The 21,497-nt window shown below is 44.0% G+C and overlaps 1 protein-coding gene across 1 annotated transcript in view; it reads left to right on the top strand.

Moving 5' to 3' along the window:
• The window catches only part of LOC124799130, an 86,528-nt gene extending 65,300 nt beyond the window's left edge, over positions 1-21,228 (top strand). Inside the window, exons 2-4 of the mRNA XM_047262666.1 lie at positions 5,200-5,343; positions 7,895-7,987; positions 20,927-21,228. Of these exons, the coding sequence (XP_047118622.1) occupies positions 5,200-5,343; positions 7,895-7,987; positions 20,927-21,228 (539 nt within the window). The remainder of the gene's footprint in view (positions 1-5,199; positions 5,344-7,894; positions 7,988-20,926) is intronic.
• The last annotated feature ends 269 nt before the right edge of the window (positions 21,229-21,497 follow it).

Raw genomic sequence — 21,497 nt, 5'->3', positions numbered from 1 at the left:
CTATCACTGTGCAGTCATAACTATTCACAACTCTGCAACAACAGTCTGTTCGAAGTTCACCTGTCCCGTATAGATTCGGTATCCATTCAAGAAGTTATTTCGTAACATCAGCACGTTTTTCTGGCACTGTCTAATTTTCAGTTGTTTTTGACTGCAATTATTACAACCCCATTTTTCTTCGTCTACACAGTTCTTAACAGAACTAATTCCACAAATTTAGTGAGACATACTTACATTTTCAAAGAGCTATTTACAAAGTAATTAATAAAATGCTAAATGTTAACTAAACCATAAACCAAAAATGCTTACAGTAACGTTGAGAATATAATTTAGCCGAGGACAATTCACAAAATTAGTCACTGAAGTTCGCGTCATTTGCTACTGAAGAACCCAAGTGAATTACGTTTTTTAGAAGATTGCCACTGGACTACTCATTTTAAATATATGTCCTACGTTAAAGGATTTTGATTTAGGTCGTAAATTTTTGACAAGTTTGATGTGGCTCGGCACGACTTCCTCTCCCGTGCCAGTCTCTTCATCTCAGAATATCATTTGCACCTAACGTCCTATACACGGTGTAAACTGAATTCCCTTTACATACGTTGAGAACTTGTGTCGACGATCAGGAGGTTAAGTTTAGCATTGCAACTCATCTAAGGAAATGACACGATGAAACCTCCTAAATTTTCGGCGCCACTGACTAGGGTATTACGTACATAATTCACCGATCACCTAATGTCCCAAGCCCACTACAGGTTTGTTTAGATGTCATTCAGTTGAGTTTGTGATCTGCCCAGAAAGGTTTGTATCTGCTATTATGCTTATAGTCTTTCTTCGTACTGCACTACTGTACAGTGGTAATCACTCATTACAGTAATGTGCGAACGGTATGTACATTTCATTTTTTTCTGGAATACATTTGCCTAGATGACATATTCAAGCGATTGAAGTTTCAAAATCACAGTTTAATGTAAGCGCGAGATGAGTCATTACAAATTGGACATGCTGGTTCATTAATAACCAGTGTGACCGCCAGAATGGTGAACGCAAGCACGCAGACATGCATACACTGTGTTGCACAGGTGCCGGATGTCAGTTTTTGGGACGGAGTTCAATGCCTGTTGCACTTGCTCGGTCGATACGGGACAGTCGATGCTGGTTGTGGACGACGCTGGAGTTGTCCTCCGATGATGTCCCATATGTGCTCGATTGGAGACAGATCTGGTGATCGAGCAGGCCAAGGCAACATGTCGAATTTCTGCAGACCATGTTGTGCTAAAACCAGTATGTGGGCGAAAGTTTGGAGGACACCCTCTGCAGCTCAACACGTCGAATCAGCAGGCTGACGTACAAATTTGCAGTCAGGGTGTGTAGGATTAGCACGAGAGAGCTCCTACCGTCGTACGAAATCGCACCCCAGACCACAGTTGCAGGTGTAGGTGCAGAGTTCAAAATGGTTCAAATGACTCTGAGCACTATGGGACTTAACATCTGAGGTCATCAGTCCCCTAGAAATTAGAACTACTTAAACCTAACTAACCTAAGGACATCACACACATCCATGCTAGAGGCAGGATTCGAACCTACGACCGTAGCGGTCTCGCGGTTCCAGACTGAAGCGCCTAGAGCCGCTCGGTCACAATGGCCACCGGTAGGTGCAGAGTGTCTAGCACGCAAACAGATTGGTTGCAGGATCTCAACTAGCCTCCTTCTAACCAAAACGCGGCCGTCAGTGGCACCGACACAGAATCGGCTATCACCAGAACATACAACAGACCGCCCTACCCTCCAACGAGCTCTCGCTTGACACCACTGAAATCGCAAATGGCGGTGACTTGGGGCCAGTGGAAAGCACGCTACATAGCGTCTGGCTCGGAGCCGTTCTTAAAGTAACCGATTTGCAACAGTTCGTCGTGTCACTGTGGTGCCAGCTGCTGCTCGGATTGCTGCTGTAGTACCAGAGCCATGCGACAAACACGATGGCCTTCCCTCTTGGTTGTGCCACGTGGCCGCTTGGTGCCCGATCTTCTCGCGCCTGTACATTCTCGTGGCCAACGCTGCAGCAATCACATACAGGAGCTACATTCCTGCCAAGTCTTTCTCCAGTATCGCAGAAGAAACATCGAGCGTCTCTTAGCCCTACTAAACGACATTGCTCAAACTCAGTAAGGCGTTCATAACGGTGTATTTGCCGCCTTAAAGGCATTCTTTATTAACATCAACTCACCACGCTCAATCTCAGAGGTACGAGGGTAGTTTGAAAAGCTGTCGTAATCACCACGAGAGGTGATTCATTGGACTGCTGCCTGTGAACACGTGGCACATCAGTGCTCTTGGAAGATAGCTGATGCTGTGATGTGGCTCTGTTGTTGTTCCCGTGTAGTGATTTGCGAAGATGGAAAAAATCTAGATTCGAGCAGTGATTAAATACTTCATAAAGACAGATATGAAAGCAAAGGACGTACATGCCGATTTCCAGAATACACTGGGGGACTCTTCTCCTTTATATTCATCTGTTCCCAAGTGGACAAATGGATTTAAATTTGGTCGGGAGAGCTTAGATGATGATACGCGCAGTGGTCGGCCAAGATGTGTCACTACTCCAGAAATCATTGCAAAAGTGCACAACATGGTCATGGAGGATCGCTGATTGAAAGTGCGTGAAATTGCTCACAGTTGCCAGATGTCATCTCTTTGTAACTGAAGAATTAAAAATGAAAACATTATCTGCAAGATGGGTGCCGCGACTCTTGACGCTGGATCAAAAACGCATGAGAATGGACATATCGGAATGATTTTTGGCCCGTTTTAGGAGAAACGAACAAGATTTTTTGCGCCGGTTTATGACCACAGATGAAACTTGGGTGCACTGTTATACCCCAGAGACAAAACAACAGTTAGATCAATGGAAACATGCTGATTCTCCGCTATCAAAGAAGGCAAAGACAATTCCTTCGGCGGGAAAGGTCATGGCATCAGCGTTCTGGGATGCGAAGGGGATCCTGTTTGTAGATTATCTCCCCACTGGGCAAACAATTACTGGAGAATACTATACTAACCTCCTGGACAAATTCCAACAAAAGATACGCGAAAAAAGGCCAGATTTAGCAAAGAAGAAAGTCATCTTCCATCAAGACAATGCGCGCCATGGCAAAATTACACGAACTAAGGTATGAATTGTTGCCACGCCCGCCTTATTCACCTGATATGGCTTCGTCAGACTTCCATCTCTTCCCAAAAATGAAAATTTTTCTTGGTGTACGAAGATGCACTTCAAACGAAGAATTGACAGCCGGAGTTGACAACTATTTTGCAGGCCTGGAGGAAACTCATTTTCGAGATGGGATCAAGGCACTGGAACATCATTGGACCAGGTGCATTAATTTACAAGGAGAGTAGATTGAAAAATAAAAAAGTTTGATTGATGTAAGCACTTTTTTTTCTATTCCTTTCCGAGAACTTCTCAAAGCACCCTCGAAACTAACGCTCACGACCCTTACAGCGTACATTTAAAGCAAAGCTGATTTGCATCCTCTTAGTGGGGCTACTGTCGTCACTGTTACGCGACTGCTGCGAAATTTGAACAGACATCCTGTTTCAGATGTCGAAACACGTCTACAACTTTCGTTTATGTCGCACAGCTTCTTCTTGGCGTTGAGAATTTTTTTTTCTGTCAGTATATTTAAACTACTGGCCATTAATACTGCTACACCACGAAGATGACGTGCTACAGACGCGAAATTTAACCGACAGGAACAAGATGCTGTGATATGCAAATGATTAGCTTTTCAGAGCATTCACACAAGGTTGGCGCCGGTGGCGACACCTACAACGTGCTGACATGAGGAAAGTTTCCAACCGATTTCTCATATCCAAACAGCAGTTGACCGGCGTTGCCTGGGGAAACGTTTTTGTGATGCCTCGTGTAAGGAGGAGAAATGCGTACTATCACGTTTCCGACTTCGATAAAGGTCGGACTGTAGCCTATCGCCATTGCGGTTCATCGTATCGCGATATTTGTGCTCGCGTTGGTCGAGATCCAATGTTAGCAGAATATTCGAATCGGTGGGTTCAGGAGGGTAATACGGAACGCCGTGCTGGATCCCAACGGCCTTGTATCACTATCAGTCGAGTTGACAGGCATCTTATGCGCATGGCTGTAACGGATTGTGCAGCCACGTCTCGATCCCTGAGTCAACAGATAGGGACGTTTGCAAGATAACAACCATCTGCACGGACTGTTCAGCTAGGAGAGCATGGTTGTGGTTACCCTTGACGCTGCATCACAGACAGGAGCGCCTCCGATGGTGTACTCAACGACGAACCTGGGTGCACGAATGGCAAAACGTCATTTTTTCGGATGAATCCAGATTCTGTTTACAGCATCACGATGGTCGCTTCCGTGTTTGGCGACATCGCGGTGAACGCACATTGGAAGCGTGTATTCGTCATCGCCATACTGGCGTAACACCCGGCGTAATGGTATGGGGTGCCATTGGTTACACGTCTCAGTCACCTCTTGTTCGCACTGACGGCACTTTGAACAGTGGATGTTACATTTCAGATGTGTTACGACCCGTGGCTCTACCCTTCATTCGATCCCTGCGAAACCCAACATTTCAGCAGGATAATGCACAACCGCATGTTGCAAGTCCTGTACGGGCTTTTCTGGATACAGAAAATGTTCGAGTGCTGCCCTGGCCAGCATATTCTCCAGATCTCTCACCAACTGAAAACGTCTGGTCAATGGTGGGCGAGCAACTGCCTCGTCAGAATACGCCAGTCACTATTCTCGATGAATTGTGGTACCGTGTTGAAGCTGCATGGGCAGCTGTACCTGTACACGCCATCCAAGCTCTGTTTGACTCAATGCCCAGGCGTATAAAGGCCGTTATTACGGCCAGACGTGGTTGTTGTGGGTACTGATTTCTCAGGATTTATGCACCCAAATTGCGTGCAAATGTAATCACAAGTCAGTTCTAGTATATTTGTCCAATGAATACCCGTTTATCGTCTGCATTTCTTCTTGGTGTAGCAATTTTAATGGTCAGTAGTGTATATTAAATATGTCGTGCTGGAGGTGGTTGATGGGTCCAGCTCGCTACGTAACATGTTTGTGGGATGGCTGTGCTGTCACCTGCTAGCAGTAACAGAGTAACGCCGGACTGGTGTTGTGACGCGCTGCGTGTTGGCTTGCAGCAGCAGCTGTCGGGCATGTGCGGCCCATGCTGCTGCCGCGGCCGGCGCTGAGGATCCTGGAGCGGCAGCCGTGCTCCTGCGCCGCCGAGACCTGCGGCTGCTGCGCCAGCATAGACCTCCGCTACATCAACTTCAGCGAGAAAGGTTGGTCGCCCTCTCAGCCCACACTACAGTCCTTAGGCTATGTGAAGCGTCAGGCTTCACACCACCTGCAGAGTAAAGATACGGGAACTTTGCAGTATTATGAGAACGGTAGATTACTACCCACGATGTAGTGGAAATGCTGAGTCGCAGATAGACCCAACAAAAAGACTGACGGACAACTTAGCTTTCGGCCAAAAAGGCCATCATCCGAGTTAAACACACACACACACTCATATATATACAGGATGGTCCATTGATAGTGACCGGGCCAAATATCTCACGAAATAAGCATCAAACGAGAAAACTACAAAGAACGAAACTTGTCTAGCTTGAAGGGGGAAACCAGATGGCGCTATGGTTGGCCCGCTAGATGGCGCTGCCATACCTCAAACGGATATCAACTGCGTTTTTTTAAATAGGAATTCCCATTTTTATTACATATTCGTGTAGTACGTATAGAAATATGAATGTTTTAGTTCGACCACTTTTTTCGTTTTGTGATAGCTGGCGCTGTAACAGTCACAAACGTATTAGTATGTGGTGTCACATAACATACCGCCAGTGCAGACGGTATTTGCTTCGTGATACATTACCCGTGTTAAAATGGACCGTTTACCAATTGCGGAAAAGGTCGATATCGTGTTGATGTATGGCTATTGTGATCAAAATGCCCAAAGGCCGTGTGTTATGTATGCTGCTCGGTATCCTGGACGACATCATCCAAGTGTTCGGACTGTTCGCCGGATAGTTAGTTATTTAAGGAAACAGGAAGTGTTAAGCCACATGTGAAACGTCAACAACGACCTGCAACAAATGATGATGCCCAAGTAGGTGTTCTAGCTGCTGTCGCGGCTAATCCGCATATCAGTAGCAGACAAATTGCGCGAGAATCAGGAATCTCAAAAACGTCGGTGTTGAGAATGCTACGTCAACATTGATTGCACCCGTACCATATTTCAATGCACCAGGAATTGCACGGCGACGACTTTGAACGTCGTGTACAGTTCTGCCACTGGGCACAAGAGAAATTACGTGACGATGACAGATTTCTTGCACGCGTTCTATTTAGCGACGAAGCGTAATTCACCAACAGCGGTTACGTAAACCGGCATAATTGCACTATTGGGCAACGGAAAAATCCACGATGGCTTTGACAAGTGGAACATCAGCGACCTTGGTGGGTTAATGTATGGTGCGGCATTATGGGAGGAAGGATAATTGGCCCCCATTTTATCGATGGCAATCTAAATGGTGCAATTTATGCTGATTTCCTACGTAATGTTCTACCGATGTTACTACAAGATGTTTCACTGCAAGACAGAATGGCGATGTACTTCCAACATGATGGATGTCCGGCACATAGCTCGCGTGCGGTGGAAGCGGTATTGAATAGCATATTTCATGACAGGTGGATTGGTCGTCGAAGCACCATACCATGGCCCGCACGTTCACCGGATCTGACGTCCCTGTATTTCTTTCTGTGGGGAAAGTTGAAGGATATTCGCCATCGTGATCCACCGACAACGCCTGACAACATGTGTTAGCGCATTGTCAATGCATGTGCGATCATTACGGAAGGCGAACTACTCGCTGTTCAGAGGAATGTCGTTGCACGTATTGCCAAAGGCATTGAGCTTGACGGACATCATTTTGAGCTTTTATTGCCTTAATGTCGTATTTACAGGTAATCACGCTGTAACAGCATGCGTTCTCAGAAATGATAAGTTCACAAAGGTACAAGTATCGCATTGGAACAACCGAAATAAAATGTTTACCTACTTGCCGTATTTTAATTTAAAAAACCTACCTGCTACCAACTGTTCGTCTAAAATTGTGAGCCATATGTTTCTGACTATTATAGTACCATCTATCACAAAGCTAAAAAAGTGGTCCAACTAAATCATTCATATTTCTTTACGTACTATACGAATATGTAATAAAAATAGGGGTTCCTATTTAAAAAACGCAGTTGATATCCATGTGACATATGGCAGCGCCATGTAGAGGGCCAACCATAGCATTTGGTTTCCCCCTTCAAGCTACACAAGATTTGTTCTTTGTAGTTTTTTCGTTTGACGCTTATTTCCTGACATATTTGGCCCAGTCACGATCAATGGACCACCCTACATATCTGCTCACGCAAACGCAACTCACACGCAGAAGACCACCTCTGCCTGCGAGGCCTCGGCAACCAGAGACTGTGGCATGAGTGTGAGAGTTGTGTTCGTGTGTGTGTGTGTGTGTGTGTGTGTGTGTGTGTTATCTAACCCCGACGAAGGCGTTTTTGACCGAAATCTTTTACTTTTTTGACAGTATTTTTCTTGGGCCTATCTGCGACACTGCATCTCCGCTATATCGTGAGTACTAATCCATGCTTTTCATAATATTGCATTATTCCATCTTGGATTTTTCATTACTTCATGCAAAAACTTTGTCACACTTAATACAAGAAAGATTTCTGATCAACTCATTTCTAGGTCACGTAGTGCATTTCTAGTATATATATGCTCGGATGCAGAAACTAAGCAAACGAATCTGATTTCTGTTTCAGGATGTATGAACTTCACAGTCGCACTGAAAGACCTCTCGGTTAAACTGGACTTGTTAGTAAATGACAAAAGTATATATCGGACTGGACTCTCAGGTAAGGTGTACATGTTAGAAACTTCTGTATGTGTGTGTGTCCATACAGGGTCTTCGAAAATTCTCATTACAGACTTCTAGGACTTGTAGAGGCGAGTGAGTACGTAATATTTTGAATAGGAACACATGTCCGGAAACGTACCCTCTCCTTTCTACAACTGTTTCAGAACAGATGCTTAAGTCGTCAACTTCTGCTTGGCAATTATTAGGTAACAATTCGAAAGGAAATACAATGAAACATCCATTTATCATGTGAGCACATTTATTTGTCGTAACACATAAAAATTACATGTTTACGTTATTCCAAGACAAAGAAGAACACAGCATACTGCATGTACGGAACAGTACTAATGCATTACAACAGCGGCTCAATGCAGCGACTACGAACGTTGTTGCAGACACTCCACCGGTGAATTATGTTCAAGTACACACTCTCCATCCCACCTGGCGTCTCTTCAAGTTCTAGTGTAGTGGCCAGAACTCGTGCCAGCAGATCTTCCTCTGTCTCTGCAGGAGTCTCGTAAATTACAGTTTGGATACGACCCCACAAGAAGTAGTCCATAGGAGTACGCCCATCCTTTCTACCCTATTGCATACCAAGACAGGACAGTGTGAGGCTTTTCTCTTCCCCTCAGCAGACGTGAACGCGTTACGTATCTGAAATGAAAAGTCGTAAAACGGAAACGGTGCGTTTCCGTACATATGTTCCTATTCAAAGTATTATGTTCTCACTCCCCCTCTATAAGTACTAAAGTTTGTTACGGGAATTTCCGAATATCGTGTATAAGATGTCTCTCCTAAGAGTCGTCAGGTACATTTTTTCTGACGTTTCGTCAGAAATTTGCAATGTCGTTTTTGTAATATGTAGATGGACTCGACTCAGACAAATGTTGCTTATCACATTTTCAACTGATGGCCACTGTTAGCAGAAAGCGCCTCTTCGTTTCTCGTTACAGACAATTATTTTTGAATCGTAATTTTTCGTGCTCGATCAATAGAATTATTCAAAATTTTTTTAGTGCGACACTCGAGGTACGGATGTGTATTAACAGGGATAGTAAAACCTATCAGCAACTGGACAGCACGGGGCAGAGCGGTACGCCAGTAGCTGCTACAATACTGGTTGTTCTTCCTGTTTTACTGACCGTATTAATATGTGAGAGCACCCATATACTTCAGTTCTATTTCGGAAAGTATAAATAACGCAAATGCAGGGTAATAAAAAGTGCAAAAAGGCAAAACTGCCAAGTTTATATATGTAGCGAAGTTTCTTTCGAGATCAACCTCTGCTAACAAAGATGGAAGAAGCAGTGGTTTCGAGAGTATGTAAACAAGAGGCAGAAACACCGTAAGTAAACTGAAAACCAACTTCATAAACAAAATACTGTTTTTAGCCTAAAAATATTTCTAACATATGTATCCAATTTGCAGAATATCCACGGAAAATGGTTTGTAAATAATGCGTCTCGTGTAAAATTCTCTTTAAGTAAGCTTAAGACTAAGAAAGCAATAATACGTGAAAAATCATTTTGTTTATAGCGAAAAACAAAGCGACGCTTTCCGTTGACAGTGGACGTCGAGTGGTAGACGTGATCGGCAGTATTTGTTTGAGCTCATTCCAGCTACATATGGCAAAAACAAATTACAAATATCTTCCGAAACACGAGAGGCAATACGCCTGGCGACTCTTAGGAGAGACGCGCGGTATATAAACGTGCGTGGACGGGAGAGAGTGGTTACACATGTAAGCATAACTCTGGAACGACCGTAACAATTTCAGCTAAACATAATACACAGATTGGAAGAATTTATCTTCATTTTACTTGTAAACGTGACAAGATTAGGACAATCACGCCCTCTCTTACGCCTACTATAAAATTTATTATGACAAGCAAGTTATGAATTATATCTAATGTTGAACACAACCTGCACAAATAACTATACTGCAGAAGAAAAACACAGATTACTTTTATTTATGAAAAATACAGTAAGTCAAATTACTCGGATATACAATATGAGTGCGAAAAGTTCGGAGAATGGTCTCAGAAAATAAAGGAATCAAGAGTTACAAACAAAATACCTTTACTGCCCTTCAAAGTAATTACCAATTCCCAAAGCTCACTTATGACATAGGTTGTAATGCTGTTGGAAACTGTCTTGTGGAATCGCTCTAAGCACCGTGGTTGCACTTGGTTGGATATCCGCATCATTACAGGAGATGAGACCTGGTTCTGCTAATATGATCCAGAGACCAAGCGGCTCAGTGACGTGGTGTTCATAGTCTTCCCCACCTCGTTCAGATAAAAAAGGCAAACATCATGGTCTTACGTCAGATTTTGCCAGCCGACTTTTCTGGTAGACGGGTAAGACGATAACCACGATGCTATTGACTGTCGCTTGGTTTCCGGCTCGTGTTGGTAGCACCAGGTTTCATCTCCTGTAATGATGTGGATACCCGACGAAGTGTAACCACGGTACTTCGGGCGTTTGCTGAAGGTTTGCTACAGCTTTACCACCGATGCCAGAAGTGTGTCGTAGTTAACGGTGATTACTTTGGGGGCTAGTTGTTGTTTGCAACTCTTGTTACCTTTATTTTTCTGAGAACATTTACTGAACTTTTCAGACATACCTTGCAGATTTAAAATTCGAATGCTAGCGGCAATGTACTTGAGAGAAGGTTTGGAAGAGAGGGAGAAATAGGAATGCGGTGAAACATAGGCAATGAAGATAGTGGAAAAGAAAGTGGGTTGAGTGACTGAGAAATGACAAGAGAAGGAAATATAACTGGGACACGGTGGGTGCATTTACTTCACTGTTCTACAGAGGAAAATAGCCATATACGTAATTTTTAGGGGAATCATTACGAGGCTGACAGAAGGAACTGCTGCAACTTCTTTTTAAAAGCAACAGTGCGCAGACCTGAGCGCAGAGTGCAACGTACCTTTTTGCTGAGACTGGAAGTACCAGCAGAGAAGGAGTTTCCGAATGTACAGTTGGGGTAAGAGACCCTTAGCAAACTTCTGGGTGTGATGGCATATGACTCGTAAAAATGACATGTAAAAATAATCAAAAACTAAGTTCATGTATGGATCACTGTCTAAGAAAAAATATTGGGCGGGAAGGGAGGTGAAATACCCCCGGCAAACATATTTTTAGGAATATGGATGGTAGATTGGTAACATCTAAGCATGTCATTGGATACCTGAAGAAATGTCAAACTCGGTGTTATATGAGTTACTATTTAGAAGAAATATACCGTTGGTTTAAGACACACCTAGCTCCGTTAGGAGAGAAGCAGACAAGAAACGACGGTAATCAGCAAGTAGTTAATAAATAGTCGCGACGCGAGAACCGTCTAAACTAAAACCTACTTATCCTCAAGTAACGCTGAACTGAAAGAATCATGCACCTTTTCTTTATCTTATGTCGTTTCTGTCCTTCTGAAATTATTGTTTTAATTTTGTATCATGTTTCAAACCTCTCTCACAGCCTGATACGTCTTTTTTTGCCGTATTATACAAATTTCGAAAACCTAACACATTCACAGAATAATACAGATCGTACGCGCATTTAAAGATGTAGCTAAGAGTCACACCCGCAGTGACACAAAGTTTTCCTCCCCAGTCATCATTCACATGACTGTGTTGTGGATCCTGATCTGTATGTTTCGATGACTCTCATTGTACCGAAAATAAAGGAGGGGATGCGGGACGATTGACATCGTTTGACTAATTAGGAATAAGAGTTCATTTTAATCGCGTTAACATTGCAGATACCACATGTAATGTAAAGAGGACATCGTATCTGCGTTCTTGGTGTTTTGTGACCGTAAAATTCTGCGTGGGCGATAGCTAATACGTCATCCAAAGGGTTGCATCGTTGTCCGCCTGGAAGCGCCATTGATGGTTCAAATGGCTCTAAGCACTATGGGACTTAATATCTGAGGTCATCAGTCCCCTAGACTTAAACCTAACTAACCTGAGGACATCACACACACCCATGCCAGAGGCAGGATTCGAACCTGCGACCGTAGCAGCAGCGCGATTCTGAACTGAAGCGCCTAGAACCGCTCCGCCACAGCGGCCGGCTTCAGCGCCATTGAGTACACTTGGATTATTCTGATGTTTCCGAGCCACTGAAACCACATTTTACACCAACCAATCATAAACCAAGAAGATTAGCTCCATCGCCAGCCTGACACTTACAACAAAAGACACAAACCATATACGGTGCGACGATTATGTAATACACTACAATAGCCGCGCGAAGTGACCGCGCGGTTAGAGGCGCCATGTCACGGATTGCGCGGCCACTCCTCCTGGAGGTTCGAGTCCTCCCTCGAGCAAGGGTGTGTGTGTTGTTCTTAGCATAATTTAGTTTAAGATGTGTGTAAGAGTGTGTAAGTCTAGGGACCGATGACCTCAGCAGTTTGATCCCTTAGGAAATCACACACATTTGAACATTACAATATACACAAGTCATGAAAAACATTCAACTAAACTATTAGTGCGCACAAAAATGATTAAATTTTGAGACTATATTTAACAAACCAAAAGTCACAGAACAGCAGTTTTTCAATTTTTGTCAGCGTACATGGCACGCGGAAAGTTCTACGGCAGTCAGCCGAAATGTGACAGACATACAACATTGCGACAACAGACGGTCATCATTTTCAGGCACGTCAGTGCTCGAGCGGTACCTCGAGTCAAAATGTACAGACTTCAGTTGGCGCAAAAGGTTTTCTAATTTGTCTTTTTCACGGGGCCAAATGTGGTTCATGGTGTGGGTTCCTGTAGTCATGTCCTAGTTCATGAACCACGGGCAACGTATGAGTGGCCAAGTAAGTGGTCCCGACAGTCGGGATACCAGTTACTTTGGAATAAGGCTGGGCATCTCGGACACATTCTGAGTCGTGGTCACCTTTGTGACGGCAAAGACTACCAAATCCACCGGTTAGTCCCTCAACCGTTAGGGGTAAAACTCAATGGGACTCGGGGCAAGCAAGGCTAGCAACCTGCTTCCCTGGTACTTTAAATATGATGCTGGCAACAATCAGAGCAAAATGCCTCGGACATTTGGAGGTGACGGAGTACCACCTCTAACTGACAAACCAGGGACTCCTAAGATACGACTTGGCAAACAAATGGTAATGAGATGGGGAGCCATTAATATCAATGGGGGCTACTCTGGGAAGAAGGTAGAGCTGGCAGAGGCTGCAAGTAAAATGGGGCTGGACGTTTTAGCTGTTAGTGACATTCGGGTAAGGGGTGAGAAAGAAGAGGAAGTGGGAGAATACAAGGTCTACCTGTCAGGAGTCAAAGCGGGAATAGCACAACGGGGAGCAGGGCTTTACATCAGGAAAGAAATAGAACCCAGCGTAGTTGCAGTAAGGTATGTAAACGAACGACTGATGTGGATAGATTTGACGGTGTCTAGCAAGAAAATTAGGATTGTGTCAGTATATTCACATTGTGAAGGGACAGATCAAGATAAGATGGATAGTTTTTATGAGGCACTCAGTGATGAAGTTGTTAGAGTAAAGGACAAGGACAGTATTCTGCTCATGGGTGATTTTAATGCCAGGATTGGAAATCGAACAGAAGGGTATGAAAAGGTTATGGGTAAATTTAGGGAGGATATGGAGGCCAACAGGAACGGGAAACAACTCTTGGATTTCTGTGCCAATATGGGCTTAGTAATCACAAACTCCTTTTTTAAACATAAGAACATTCACCGGTATACTTGGGAAGGTAGGGGAACCAGATCTGTCATTGACTATATAATAACAGATCGGGAATTCAGGAAGGCTGTGAGGGATACACGTGTATTCAGCGGATTCTTTGATGACACTGATCATTATTTAATCGCAGTGAAATTGGGATTGTGAGGCCGAAAGTGCAGGAGGTCAGGTCCATATGTAGGAGGATAAGAGTGGAGAAACTTCAGGATAAGGAAATCAGGCACAAGTACATAACAGGGATCTCAGGAAGGTACCAGTTAGTTGAATGTAGTCAATTATAGTCATTGGAAAAGGAATGGACAAGGTACAGAGACACAGTACTAGAAGTGGCTAAGGAATGTCTTGGAACGGTAGTGTGTAAAAGTAGGATGAAGCAAACAGCTTGGTGGAATGACACAGTCAAGGCAGCCTGTAAAAGGAAAAAAGAAGGCGTACCAAAAATGGCTACATAATAGAACTCAGGTAGACAGACAAAGTTATGTTGAAAAAGAAACAAAGCCAAACAGATAATTGCAGCATCCAAGAAGAAATCTTGGGAAGACTTTGGAAACAGGTTGAAGACTATGGGTCAAGCTGCTGGAAAACCATTCTGGAGTGTAATTACCAGTCTTCGAAAGGGAGGTAAGAAGGAAATGACAAGTATTTTGGACAGGTCAGGAAAACTGCTGGTGAATCCTGTGGATGCCTTGGGCAGATGGAGGGTATATTTTGAAGAGTTGCTCAATGTAGGTGAAAATACGATCAGCAATGTTTCAGATTTCGAGGTAGAATGGGATAGGAATGATGATGGAAATAGGATCACATTTGAGGAAGTGGAGAAAATGGTCAATAGATTGCAGTGCAATAAAGCAGCTGGGGTGGATGAAATTAAGTCGGAACTCATCAAATACAGTGGAATGTCAGGTCTTGAATGGCTACACAGGATAATTGAATTGGCCTGGGAGTCGGGACAGGTTCCATCAGACTGGACAAAAGCAGTAATCACACCAATCTTTAAACATGGAAACAGAAAAGATTGTAACAACTACAGAGGTATCTCTTTAATCAGAGTTGTGGGTAAAATCTTCTCTAGTATTGTTGAAAGGAAAGTGCGAGTATTAGTTGAGGACAAATTGGATGAAAATCAGTGTGGGTTTAGGCCTCTTAGAGGTTGTTAGTACCAGATCTTTAGCTTACGGCAAATAATGGGGAAGTGTTATGAGTGGAACAGGGAATTGTATCTATGCTTTATAGATCTAGAAAAGGCATATGACCGGGTTCCTAGGAGGACGTTATTGTCTGTTCTACGAGATTATGGAATAGGAGGCAAACTTTTGCAAGTAATTAAAGGTCTTTACATGGATAGTCAGGCAGCAGTTACAGTTGGTGGTAAATTGAGTTCATGGTTCAGAGTAGTTTCAGGGGTAAGACAAGGCTGCAACCTGTCTCCACTGTTGTTAATATTATTTATGGATCATATGTTGAAAACAATAGACTGGGTGGGTGACATCAAGATATGTGAACACAAAATAGGCAGTCTCGCGTATGCGGATGACTTAGTTGTGATGGCAGATTCGATTGAAAGTTTGCAAAGTAATATTTCAGAGCTAGATCAGAAATGTAAGGACTATGGTATGAAGATTAGCATCTCCAAAACGAAAGTAATGTCAGTGGGAAAGAAATATAAACAGATTGAGTGCCAAATATGAGGAACAAAGTTAGAACAGGTGGACGGTTTCAAGTACTTAGGATGCATATTCTCACAGGATGGCAACATAGTGAAAGAACTGGAAGTGAGGTGTAGCAAAGCTAATGCAGTGAGCGCTCAGCTACGATCTACTCTCTTCTGCAAGAAGGAAGTCAGTACCAAGACTAAGTTATCTGTGGACCCTTCAATCTTCCGACCAACTTTGTTGTATGGGAGCGAAAGGTGGGTGGATTCAGGTTACCTTATCAACAAGGCTGAGGTTACGGATATGAAAGTAGCTAGGATTATTGCAGGTACTAGTAGATGGGAACAATGGCATGAGGGTGTCCACACTGAGGAAATCAAAGAAAAACTGGGAATGAACTCTATAGATGTAGCAGTCAGGGCGAACAGGCTTAGATGGTGGGGTCATGTTACACGCATGGGGGAAGCAAGGTTACCCAAGAGACTCATGGGTTCAGCAGTAGAGGGTAGGAGGAGTCGGGGCAGACCAAGGAGAAGGTACCTGAATTCGGATAAGAATGATTTTGAAGTAATAGGTTTAACATCAGATGAGGCACCAATGTTAGCACTGAATAGGGGATCATGGAGGAATTTTATAAGGGGGCTATGCTCCAGACTGAAAGCTGAAAGGCATAAACAGTCTTAAATGATGATGATGATGATGATGATGATGATGATGATGATGCACAGGGCCAAATAATGATCGGGAACATCTTGTACAAAATACTCAGAATTATTCAGACTCCACCAATCGCTTCAATAAAAAACAAGTTGAAGCTTTACCGTCTGATCGTTACTCAACACTTGTTTAGCTGCGTTGATGGATGCATGAGAGAAGTTGCCGGCTACTGATCAGTCATGTTACAGAGATATAAGTTCTAGTGACATGGCCGCGCGGGATTAGCCGAGCGGTCTCAGGCGCTGCACTCATGGACTGTGCGGCTGGTACCGGCGGAGGTTCGAGTCCTCCCTCGGGCATGGGTGTGTGTGTTTGTCCCTAGGATAATTTAGGTTAAGTAGTGTGTAAGCTTAGGGACTGATGACCTTAGCAGTTAAGTCCCATAAGATTTCACACACATTTGAACATTTTTTCTAGTGACATGACTTCAGGTACATAAATTTCGAAGTGGTTGTCAGATTCATATATTTCTAGTAGTGTTAGTGCATTTAATTTTATTTATCTCAACTTGGCGCCTACACCAAACGATCTGGTTCTTTCTTGCCACTAACAGAAAGCACTACTTGTATATGACTGAGCTTCGATATTCATTAGTCACGGCATGTGCAAAAGACAACAGAATCTAGAGTATGTTGATATAATCACTCCATATTTAGCAATTATATACAATCGATCGTTCATCGAAAGATCCGTAACTGAAGGCTGGAAAACTGCACAAATCACAACAATACTCCAGAAAGGAGTAATACGCTAAATTATAGACTCATATCGCTAACGTCGATTTTGCAGTACGTTTTTGGAACATGTGCTGAGTTCGAACATTATGAATTATCTCGAAGAAAAATGGTTCAAATGGCTCTGAGCACTATTGGACTTAACACCCATGGTCATCAGTCCCATAGAAATTAGAACTACTTAAACATTAACTAACCTAAGGACATCACACAACACCCAGTCATCACGAGGCTATCTCGAAGAAAACGATTTATTGACAAACAGCTAACACGGATTCAGAAAATATCGACGTTGTAAAACACAACTAGCTCTTTATTCTCACGAATTAATGAGTCCTATCGACAGGGAACGTCAAACTGATTCCATATTTTTAGATTTCCAGGAGGCTTTTTGACACTGTTCATTGCGAGCGACTTGTAATGAAATTACGTGCCTATGGAGTATCGTCTCAATTGTGTGAGTGGATATGCGATTTCCTCTCAGATCACAGTTCGTGGTAATTGACGGAAAGTAAACAAGTAAGACAGAAGTAATAAATGGTTAAAATGGCTCTAAGCACTATGGGACTTAGTATCTGAGGTCATCAATTCTCTAGACTTAGAACTACTTAAACCTAACTAACCGAAGGAAATCACACACATCCACGCCCGAGGCAGGATTCGAACCTGCGACCGCAGCAGCAGCGCGATTCCGCACTGAGGCGCCTAGAACCGCTCGGCCACAGCGGCCGGCACAGAAGTAAAATCTGGCTTGCCAAAAGAAAGTGTTATAGACCCTCTGGTGTTCCTGATCTGCATAAATGATTTAGGAATCTGAGCATCTCTCTTAGATCGTCTGCAGATGATGCTCTCATTTACCATAATGTAAAGTGACCAGATGAGTAGACATCTGTATGGAGCAAACAGTGTCAGTTTACTGTAAAGTGTAAATAATGAGAAGTGTGAAGTCATTGACATGAGTACTAAAAGGAATCCGCTAAATTTCGGTTACACGATAAATCACACAGGTGTAAAGGCTGTTAATTCAGTTAAATACTTAGGAATTAGAATTACGAGTAACCTACGTTGGAGCGATCACATAGCGGATGTTGTGGGTAAAGCAAACCAAAGACTCCGATTTTTTCACAGAGCAGTTAGAAAATGTAAGAAGGCCTAGTAAAGAGGCTGATTATATTACGCTTGTCCGCCCTCTTCTGAGAGTACTGCTGTGCAGTGTGGGAACCGCATTAGACAAGATTCACGGGGGACATCGAAAAAGTACAAAAAAGGTCAGCTCGTTTTGTATTATCGCGAAACAGGAGAGTGTGTGCCACGGACATGATACACAAATTGGGGTGGCAGTCATTAAAACAAAGGCATTTTTCGCTGCGGCAGATTTTCTTGCGAAATTTCAGTCATGAATTTTCTCCTCACAGTGAGAAATCTTTTTGCTGGCGCCTACCTACATAGGGAGATAATAAATACATAGGAAGATGATAAAATAAGACAAATAGCATGGAAAAATTTAAGCGTTCGTTTTTCCCGAGCTCTGTTCGGGAGTGGAACGATGGAGAAGTAACTTGAAGATTACTGAAAACATTTTTGGAACGTGACTATAAACAGTCGTTGTATGAAATGCATGTTTGACCATCAGCTGCTTTTATTTTAATCCCAAATATGTACCGGTTTCAGTCACAGACCATTTCACGGATTACGGCTAAAACAGTTTCAACCACAACACCACATCTGTCATTACTTAAATAATGGCCACGTCTCATGTGTAAAACTCGAGTATACAACACAGGACACACTAATAGTAAGCCGGCAGTAGTGGACGAGCGGTTCTAGGAGCTACAGTCTGGAACCGCCCGACCGCTACGGTCGCAGATTCGAATCCTGCCTCGGGCATGGATGTGTGTGCTGTACTTAGGTAAGTTAGGTTTAAGTAGTTCTAAGTTCTAGGGCACTGATGAAAAAAATGGTTCAAATGGCTCTGAGCATTATGGGACTTAACATCTCAGGTCATCAGTCACCTAGAACTTAGAACTACTTAAACCTAACTAACCTAAGGACATCACACACATCCATGCCCGAGGCAGGATTCGAACCTGCGACCGTAGCGGTCGCGCGGTTCCGGACTGAAGCGCCTAGAACCGCTCGGTCACCAGCGGCCGGCAGGCACTGAGGACCTCAGCAGTTAAGTCCCATAGTGCTCAGAACCATTTGAACTAATAGTAAGCGTAAACAGAGCAGTAGTGAAGAGAAGATCTTCTCTTCAGTACCGCTTCTAAAAGTGCTGTGTTGTATACTGGAATTTGTGACGTGCTCTACACATGAGACGAGGCCATTATTTAAGTAATGACAGATGTGGTGTTGTGGCTGAAACTGTTTTAGCCGTAATCCGTGAAATGGTCTGTGACTGAAACCGGTAGATATTTGCTTTCGTATGTCCATCCTTTTAGCAGGACGTCTCTGGGACGACGGCCGTTTACTATCGTGACAAAAAATAAAAACACCTACAACCGTCCATATGATTTTATTTTATTTTGTAGCTACCAGTTTCGGCGCTTCATTGCGTCATATTCAGGCTGTTTTGATGCGGTACAGGTTGACACGATGCCCATGAATAACCCATCAGTTCCCAGCATTACTGGAATCGCAGATAATGTGTCAGTACTCCAACTATCAACTCGGTGAACTGTCAACTCAGTTGACAGTTGACAGTTGGAGTGCTGACTCATTATCTGCGAATCCAGTAATGCTGGGAACTGATGGGTTATTCATGGGCATCGTTTCAACCTGTACCGCATCAAAACAGCCTGAATATGACGCAATGAAGCGCCGAAACTGGTAGCTACAAAAAAAAAATAAAATCATAGGGACGGCTGTAGGTGTTTTTATTTTTTGTCACGGGTTGATATTTGGGATTAAAATAAAAGCAGCTGATGGTCAGACACGCATTTTATGCGTGATGATCATTCGATGACCTTCCGCCGGGGCACTCAACTGTGAATTGCAGAACAGTGACGTAGGTTCAGATGTTGATTTCAGACCTCCCTCTATCAAGGGCAGTCAACCCCCCCTCCCTCCCCCCCACCCGGTTCGACCACATTTTTCTTGCAAGGGAACCTCCCCATCGCACCCCCCTCAGATTTAGTTATAAGTTGGCACAGTGGATAGGCCTGGAAAAACTGAACACAGATCAATCGAGAAAACAGGAAGAAGTTGTGTGGAACTGTGAAAAAATAAGCAAAATATACAAACTGAGTAGCCCATGCGCAAGATAGGCAACATCAAGAGTTGTATCAGCTCAGGAGCACCGTGGTCCCGTGGTTAGCGTGAGCAGCTGCGGTACGAGAGGTCCTTGGTTCAATCCTTCCCTCGGGTGAAAAGTTTAGTTTTTTTTTATTTTCAGACAATTGTCACATCCACAAGAAAACCTAAATCGAGCAAGGTAGAAGAATGTTTTTACTCATTCGCCAAGTGTACAAGTTAGGTGGGTCGACAACATATTCCTGTCATGTGATGCACATGCCGTAACCAGTGTCGTATAGAATGTATCAGACGTGTTTTCCTGCGGAGGAATCGGTTGACCTATGACCTTGTGATCAAATGTTTTCGGTTCCCATTGGAGAGGCACGTCCTTTCGTCTACTAATCGCACGGCTTTGCGGTGCGGTCGCAAAACACAGACACTAAACTTGTTACAGTGAATAGAGACGTCAACGAACGAACGGACAGATCATAACCTTGCGAAAAATGAAGAACGTAAACTTTTCACCTGAGGGAATACTTGAACCAAGAACCTCTCGTTTCGCAGCTGCTCACGCTAACCACGGGACCAAGGCGCTCCTGCGCTTACACTATCCTTGTGTTGCCTATCTTGCACATGGACTACTCAGTTTGTATATATTTTGCTTATTTTTTCATAGTTCCACACAACTTCTTCCTGTTTTCTCGATTGATCTGTGTTCAGTGTTTCAAGGCCTATCCACTGTGTCAACTTATAACTAAATCCGAGGGGGTGGGATGAGGAGGTTCCATTGTTAGACTGCTCGGAGGAGAGCTGCTAGCGCAGCAGAAACGCAGCACTGCAAGCGGCGCGTGTGTGTGCCGCAGCCCGCAACCCGCCGCCGCTGTGCGTGCCGCTGCCGATGCTGCCGGCGGTGGCGCTGTGTGTGCGCGTCTACGACATCCACTGGGAGGACGGCGCGCTGCACGTGTGCGCCAACCTGGAGGCGACCGTCTTCTCGACGCCAGCGCTCGTCATCCCCTTCGACTGCATCCGGCTGGGTCCGGGGGGCGTCGACCTGGTGCGGCCCAGCGCCTCCACGTCGCAGTTCGGCCTCTTCCCGCACGCCCCCAGGGACCCTTCGCAGCGGATCGCCGCCTCTCCAGTGCCCACCAGCAGGCGGCCGTGAACCGACACCGTCACACCAACACCGACTCAAAGGGAATGCCTCAGCGCTTGTTCGTGACGTCACGTAAGCTAGGCACGGCGAACGCCATGTCTGTTGCAGGCATACTCATAATGGTGGTGTCTCCCTCATTGACACACGAAAATGTGAAACTATTGGCGGTAGTTGACCAACACACATTGTTATGGGAGATTTCTGCAGTCAATTAATTTGTGCAATTCATTACACTTCTTACCAAATAGTGTACTCCTGAGCTCAAATTTCCACCTGTT

This window comes from Schistocerca piceifrons, chromosome 5 (assembly GCF_021461385.2).
Source record: "Schistocerca piceifrons isolate TAMUIC-IGC-003096 chromosome 5, iqSchPice1.1, whole genome shotgun sequence".
NCBI classification, from domain to species: domain Eukaryota; kingdom Metazoa; phylum Arthropoda; class Insecta; order Orthoptera; family Acrididae; genus Schistocerca; species Schistocerca piceifrons.
Note: the sequence above shows the minus strand (reverse complement) of the source record. Positions and strands in the feature narration are given on the sequence as shown.